General features: G+C 44.6%; 1 protein-coding gene across 1 annotated transcript; it reads left to right on the top strand.

The window, feature by feature from the left end:
• The first annotated feature begins 910 nt into the window (after nucleotides 1-910).
• Nucleotides 911-6824, top strand: LOC103543905 (tripartite motif-containing protein 43-like). The gene is made up of 6 exons (XM_008510753.2): nucleotides 911-1352; nucleotides 2014-2109; nucleotides 3429-3659; nucleotides 4381-4403; nucleotides 4940-5037; nucleotides 6179-6824. The coding sequence occupies exons 1-6, from the start codon at nucleotides 942-944 to the stop codon at nucleotides 6670-6672; spliced, it is 1353 nt and encodes a 450-aa protein (XP_008508975.2). The 5' UTR covers nucleotides 911-941; the 3' UTR covers nucleotides 6673-6824.
• The last annotated feature ends 1325 nt before the right edge of the window (nucleotides 6825-8149 follow it).

Raw genomic sequence — 8149 nt, 5'->3', positions numbered from 1 at the left:
GAAACCTGAGTTTTCTGACATAAATGTTAAAGAAGCTAGGGGATGATTGAGCAGGCAGAAAAGTGACACTGGTGACCATGCAACAATATGGGAAACTTGAGGGACGTCTGTGTTTGAGTGGTATAGACATGAGGACCCCAATTTAAGCCAAGTAAATTTTTGAAAGCACGATTTGTTTCTTGTTGCTAATTATACGATTACATCCAAATTATATCTTACCACAATGTGAAGGGGCTGCCTAACAGTTTGAAAGACTTGGAGGACGTAGGCATTCTCCTCAATGCTGGGTTCCTATGACTAGAGTGGTATAGAATATAAAGACGGGAGGGCAAATTGAACAGTTGGGTAGATTCGTGTCAGTAGATCCTGGCCGGAATCAGATCCAGTTTGACCATGTTTAGTATCCTCTTCCTTAACTCTTAACACATTCAGAAAGTGTTTTGAAATAAGAAAAAGGGTTTTGGGATGTGGATTCTGAGTGAGATGAAAAAGGACATCTGAGGAGAAAGGCCTGACAATTACGTGAAAGAGCGAAAATGCAAGCTTAGTCTAACATCCTGTGCTCACTTGAGGGCTGGCGATGACCGATGTGATTGGGTTTTAGCACATTCAGGACCCACCACCTGGAGCTATAAATTAGGTCAAACTCTTGAAGCTCAAGCTACTTGGAGGAAACTAAGACCTCAGGAAAAACTGAGGTTCTTTTTTATGCCGGATAAAAATGGGGTGGAAGGAAGATAGTTAGGCAGCCTGGAAAGTTTCTACAGACCTGGAAAGCTCTCTTTGTGCGTCAGTTTTCCATTTGTGTCATGTGCAAAAACGAGCCTGCTCTGCTCCCGACACAGTGTATTACTGAGTCACAGCCTGAGTCTAAGTTTGCTCAGGGCTTTGTGTCTCAGGGACACAGGAATGAACTACTCTGAATTTATTCCCTCAGAAAAATGGACATGGACATCCCACAAGCCTTCCAGAAAGAACTCACCTGCCTCATCTGCCTGAATTGCCTTATGGACCCCGTCACCATAGACTGTGGGCACAGCTTCTGTTGGTCCTGTCTCCGTGTTTACTGGGAGAAAGCCGAAACCCCTGCCTGTTGTCCTGTGTGCAGGCAGCCATCCCAACAGACAGACTACAAAACCAATATTCTTCTGAAGAGTCTGGTGTCCGTTGCCAGAAAAGCCAGTCTCAGGCAATGCCTGAGCTCTGAGGAACACATGTGCGGGACCCACAAGGAGACAAAGAAGATCTTCTGTGAAGACAACAGGAGCCTGCTGTGTCTGCTCTGCTCTGAATCTCAGGAGCACGAGGCTCACAGTCACTGTTCAGTGGAGGAGGCTGCTGAGGAATATCGGGTAAGTGATGCTTCTGAGGGCACTGTGAAAACCAGGGGCGAGTAGGGCTAAGGGTTTCTTAGGGCGTGAGAGTCATAAGGGTGATGAAATCCTCTCTTTCCTGAGCGCCAGGTACCGATCCAGGTACCAAAGATGAAGCTGTGAAGGAAATACACCAGTACCTGCCTTCATGGAGCTCGCATCCAATGGGAGGGGGATTAAGTTAGCAGTCTGTATCATTTTGATGATGGCACTATCATGCTCAAGCCTCTGTAAAGCCCTCATTTTGAGTCACTGGCTATAACAACTATAAGTGCAAAAAGGCTTTTCTCTAGGATACATGTTTACCAACACTGGGAGTAAAGTCGTAGGATGAAGCACATTGCCATTAGCAGGGGACAAGCATCAGAAGATCCACATTCTGAGGCAGGACACCACACCATCTGAAGAGTATCCACGCTAAGTAAAACCCTGGGGAGTTTGCCAAGGCTAATGAATGACTACCTCCACAGTCTGAGATCTCCTGAAATGGATCATTCATGAGAGACAAAAGGGGAATTTGATGGTTCTTCCACTCTCCCTAAAGGCTTTATCCAACATCCCTTGAGTCTCTCCATCATTCAGGGTCTGAAAGCTAAGTCTACTTGCTTGTCTGGTGCTAAAATTCATGGTTCTGTTACAGGAGAAGCTCTGCAAGCAAATGAGATCCTTATGGGAAAAGAGCCAAGAAAACCAAAGAAATCTCGATAAAGATGGCAGATTGTCTTTCCATTGGATGGTAAGTATGCGACTGTATTTCCCTCTGAATCAGGTTGTGACAGACATGCTAGAAACTTCTCCATTAACAATTTGAGCTGGAATCATCATATGTCATGAAATTCGGAGACTGGGTCGAACAACAGGAAAAATAATCCATCCTCATTTTCAACCTAAGGTGGCATGCCTCTTAGGATTTTTAGACTCGAAGATAATCAGTAACTACAATCCAAGAGCCCTCAGAAGAATGTGTGACCGGGGCTAGGATGGAGGCACGTAGAGCGATTTGGGCAATTCAGTAAACATCACTCAGAATCTCAGGCCAAATTTCTCAGGTTTAAAAGCAATTGGAGTTCTGAAGGACAAGTAGGGGTTAACAATCCATGAGTGTTGCAGGCAGAGATTTCTGCATATCATATATCCTAGAAGTTACAGAGCATATCATTGAGAACTGAAGGGATTCCCATCCCGTTGTTCCAATGAGCCCCGGGAGACAAAGAGGAACGGTGAATGCCAATTCAAGAAGTGTGCCTGTGATGATGAAACTGATTGTGCAGGAGCTAGAGAATGATGTTGGCTCAGGTAGGGGAAAATGTAGCAAGTTTTTTTAAGAAAGTGAGGAAATGGAGCACAGAAAAAGACTGAGATGGCAAGTGAGAGTGTGGTTCCAAAAAATGCAAGAAGCGACCAAGCAATGGAATGAGGATTAACGTCCTTCACAACAACACAGAAGCCTGTAGCCTCTGATAGAGGACAGAAGCTCATGCCTAGAGAATAGGAGGGCAGGGAAAATGGCGGTGAGGATGGCCATCAGATGGAGGGCAGGTGGGGAGAAGTTTAGGAAGCTCTTTGCCGATGGCTTTTAATCCCAAAAGTAAAATGCAACATTGCTGCCAGGAGAGAGGGGAGGTCACATGGTGGAGTAGGGAGGTTTGAGACCAGAGACAAATTTACTAAAGAGTGGTCAGAGTATTGCACATAATGATTTACTAACCACTCATAGGTTGCAATTGCTTTGCGTGGAGTCTTTCAGATTTGAGAAGATTCGAATGAAAGAAATTATCAATGGAAAGCTTTGCTGACGTTGTTCCAGGAGCTCATGCAGTGGTGGAAGTGCTTTGAGGGGGGATGGGCTTGACTCTTGGCGCAGTTAAAAGGAATGGAAAATCAGTGAAAGAAAGAGGAATGAATGTGTGGTTTCTGAGAAGTGGGTGGACCTGACCTTAGGATGGATGTAGCTGGTTGGTAGAGCCCATGAATGAGAGCAAAGTAGATGCTGTTTAAGTGGAGGAGGAGAAGGTTGGCCTGAGCCTTTGATCTAGGAAATCCATCTCTCTGCAGTGTTATGTGTATAAACATGAAGACATCATCAGGGCTGTCTATCAGCCACTGCATCCTTCTCTACGGAAGGAAGAGAAGCAGCACTTAGAGAGTCTGAAAAAGCAAGGAAAATCCGTGTTTAAGCAACTCCAGAAAATTCGAGCGGAAATGGTGGAAAAGAGGATACAGCTAAGACTGATGTATGAGGAGCTGTTGGAAACGTGCCATAAATCAGATGTGGAGCTGCTCCTGGTAAGCACAGAGGATGGGTCTGCGGGTATTTTATATTATCTCAAGCCCACGCTTTTGACTTCTCTTATTTATTTGGTACTAAAGGTATACTTTTTCCTCTCCTGCATCTATGGTGGGGGTGGGGGGGGCGTCTCTCCCAACTCAAAATAACTTAAAATGATTGCAACTCATCTCCTAACCATGAACAAGCAAGCCTTCTGGAATTGTGATTGTGGAGATTTCCCCAGGGGAAATTCCCTCCTCACACCCTCCTTTTGTAGCTTCCTTTGCTAGAATCAGGAAATGAACAACTTATTCATGGACACTCAACACTGGGCAATGTGGAGAAATTTGGGGAAAGTTGTGTATATTTCTGCCTTCTGTTGGGATGTCCTAGGTTTGAAGTGGCCTTTGTTTGGTGCATGTTTCCCTCTGGAGACAAGGCCTGGGAAAGACCACTTTTCAGACAGTGGAGGGTGGCAGCAATGCACGGTCACTTCCCTTGTCCTTCTCTCTCTATATCCCTCCTCAGGGTTCTGAATACATCAAAAATTTGGATTTGGTCAATATGGGGTATGGAGATCGTCTTTAGGGAGGAAAAGGAAGATGAATCAACAAGGCGGTTTGTGCGGGTGGTGGTGCTGAGTACTTTTCTTGTGTACTGTCCCAAACCCAAAGGCTGCTTGGCAGAATGGCCTATTCCTGAAGAGTCTAAGCTTCTCTCTCTCTTTTTTCTTGACAGGAATTGGGAAACAAACTGCCAAGGTAAGTTTGGTCTTCCATGCTAAGTGGGGCGCGGTGAGGGCTCTGAAAAAGCTCAGGCTCCTTTGAATAAGATGAGGCATAATGGGGTAGGTTCTGCTCCACTGTTAGTGTGTGCATATGTTTGTGCACATTTTGCTGCATAGCATTTCCTGTTATTCCTCTGGATTAGAAGCGAGGCTTTCTTCCGCCTGTGACTGGAAGGGGCAAGTGCTGTCATCAAGCTCAGTGCAGAGGATTCTAGAAAACCAGTTATTTATGCTTTCAGGGTTCAAAAGAATCGACATACAGAAATGCAAGGATAGTTTTTCCCAGGTGTTAGGGGAGAGGAGCAAGTACCTGTGAGAAATGGGGGTGGAAGCATGGAAAGAAGAAAACTGAGAAAGATTCTGTGAGAATGGTGCAATCCTGTCCCAGGGTTGTGGAGGAAAGTGTTTTGAGGAAGAATGTTCAGAGGAATGATGCTGACTTTTATTGAACACAGTGTGTGTCAGAAGTCTCGGGCACCAGAGAGATTGATTGCGTTTTCTTCCTTACAGGATCGAGTTGGTGCAGCTGCACATGCCTCAGCGTCCTCAGCCAAAACTCAGTGCCCGACCCGTCACTGGACTGATGGACAGGCTCAACCGCTTCCGGGGTGAGTGGGGCCACCCTGCAGGCTCTGTCAATACTGGTTTTCCTTAGGCAATCCTTCCTTCTTTCTCAACCTTTTGTCTTGTCAGAGAGCACAGCCATGCAGACAGGCACGGACGTTCGTAGTTAGCCGTAGAGTCGCTATAACAGGGAAAGAATAAATGAAAGCTGACGTAAGCATCAATGTGCTTCAGGACTTGTGAATTACTTAGAGATTGGTTAAATTACTTCCATGAGGAGCAAAAGGACGTGCTCCAAAAGAGGGCTCCAGGAGTCCTAGAAATATTCTCACTCACAATGTCACTTGTTTCCTGAGTCTTAGAAAATCGCTGTGAGTTCAAGATATTCCCATTTCAAAGTAAGCGCAGTGAATTTAATTTAAAACAAGACTTTAGCTTAAAGGTCCTTGGGAACTGCACGTGTAATGTGTGTTTCAATTGATAGATTCAGAAAAAAATACATAAGCACAAAGAAAAACTAAATCCAGAAACCAGGACTTTATGAACCATAGCCAACAAGCAAATTGGTGGCTGACGAGTCCATCTATAGAACTCCATGATAAACCTGAACCCAGAAGGTTGATTTAGGAGAAAGAAGGCTAGGCCTCAGGTGGAACGAGGTATCAAAGGCAGAATAGTCTTAGAAGGAAGCCCCTTCTAAGAGGGCACCTTGAGGTTTTCTTCCTCACTGTCAGTTTACTTCCTTAAGTGGAATCGCGGAATCTCCTGGTACAGCGAAAGCCATCACCATTTATTCAGTGGTCTAGCTTGTAACTATTTTTTCCCAGAGGGAGGGCGGTGGAGGTAAGTTATGTTGCTCTGGACTTGGAGGCGGTGCACAGGTGTCCAGTTTGTCAGGTGTAATGAAAAGGAGCCAGCCGGAAGGAGACATGACCTCCTTCTGCTCTACAATCTCTCAATTTGATGAAAGTTTTTCCATTGGAAGTAGGTATTTGTTCCTTCAGTAGATAGGCTGGCTTCATTTGAATCCCATATTTTCCAGTTAGAACTGCCCTTCTAACCATGGCATGCTTTTTTGTTTTTTCTTCCCAGTGAGACTCTAGATAAGACCCTCTTCTCCCACACACAGCTTAATTTTATCATTGATTTTGACTGGAATATTCTCTTCTCTCTCTCTCTCGACAGTGGAAATTTCCTTCCATAATGAAGTAACCAATCACAACATCAGGCTGTTTGATGATGTGAGAAGTGTGCGGTACATCCGTGACAGTCGATATGTGTCTTTGAATCCTGGAACATCTAACTATTTTGCTAGCTGGGGAACCCAGGACTTCACCTCCGGCAAGCACTACTGGGAGGTGATTGTGGACAGATCTTGGGACTGGGCTGTAGGTGTCTGTAGGGATTCCTGGATAAGGAAGACCGGCACACTGGTTGAATCTAAGGACACATTCCTTCTGGTATGTGTGAAGGAGGATGATCGTTACAGTCTCTGGACCACCGCCCCCATAAGTCCTCAGTTCATAGCGAAACCTGTGGGCCGCGTTGGTGTGTTCCTTGATTTGGACAGTAGGAGCATGAGCTTTGTGGATGTTGCCAGGCGCTCCATCATTTGGAGGTACCCAGATGGCGTGTTCACTTTCCCTGTGAGGCCTTTCTTTTACACTGGCCACACATGATGAGGGCTGAGTCAGCAACCTGACTGTGTGCCTGTGTGCCCAGGAAATCCGTATGATGCTTGATTGTCTTTTCTGCTCTTTCTACTTGATTGTAACCTCCTTCTGTTATTCAATATGAAGATAGTGTGAAATACAAAATGTTGTTGGCTCCATTTTCTTGACATTAAAATCTTGTCTTGTGGTTCATCTCTCTAGAATATATGCTGTGGTGGCTCACCTGTTTTGTGAGCTTGATGGAGTTGCCAAAATGTCTGGGTGTGTGCTTGCCACTTCACGGTCGAGTGTGGGAACACAGGGTTTGCACATCATTGACAGACCTGGTTATCCAGAGTGACCGTGTCAGTCTGCAAGCTTCTTCTCCTTCCTCTTGATCTAGGCTCTCCTACACTTCAATTCACCCTTGGGGGGATAAAAAAAAAAAAAAAAACAACCAGATTTGACTGGGAAATCTCCACTGACCCTCAGGATCATGATAGGGCCTTGTTTTAGTGAAACCCCAGATTACTTCAGCTGTCAATGAAGTAGCATGCAAAAGCATCTACTGAGAATAAGGCAGATGCATTGGGGTAGTTTCTGACAGCAGTTCCTTCTTATTTTAACAGTATAACTGACAAGAGATGGAGAAAGGAAGCACCTCTTGTCTTCACTGCTGTAATTTTCAGCAGGTAAAGCCCTGGCTAGGACATCAGGGGCACTTAGCGCATCTTTGAATGAATAAATTGTTAAAAGGATGAGATATCATCTTATTTGGAAGGAATTTTGCTCTAAAAGTTAGAGGCATTAATTCAAAAGTTTAAATTTTCTGGATTTGCAGGTTCATATCAAAAACTGAGGAATAATTACACAAGCTGACTTAAAACCTCCTGGATTGTTCACTGTCTTCAGAAAAGTATATCTGTGTTAGGAGGCAGGAAGAATAGAGCCTCTAGTAGCATAGAGATGACGTGTGTGTGTGTGTGTATGTGTCTGTGTGCTTGTGTGCATTACAATCATGGTAGTCATACATTATCATTTCAATTAACTTGTTTCCATTTAATGTAAGATGATGGCTGAGGTCATGGAGGATGAGATGGGATGGGTCAGGATGGATTGGGAGGAGAGAACAAAATGGAGACATATACTCTCTACTGTCTTATTCCCATTTCGCCATCATGCTATATTGCATTCGTCTTTGTTTTCACTGTGCTTATCCCACACTGAATTGCATATTCGCCATTGTATTTCTACCACCAAATACACTTCTGGAATACATTGCTAGAAATTTATCCAAGGTGGGTCAGTAACGCAATGCGGTTTCGTGGACTAGAAAAGAGACATTGAGGTCCACCATACTTGGGAAGGAGCGCTGGCTGTGTGGCCTGGAACAGGTCACCTAAATTCACTTTGCCAGTCTCTTCATTTATCAATACTAGAAAGAAGAGCTTACATTTATTGAGCACTTACCATGTGGTTTGCATATAAATGTGTTCTTTCTCCA

This window comes from Equus przewalskii, chromosome 6, assembly GCF_037783145.1.
Source record: "Equus przewalskii isolate Varuska chromosome 6, EquPr2, whole genome shotgun sequence".
Lineage (NCBI taxonomy): Eukaryota > Metazoa > Chordata > Mammalia > Perissodactyla > Equidae > Equus > Equus przewalskii.
This window is presented reverse-complemented; position numbering and strand designations above follow the sequence as displayed.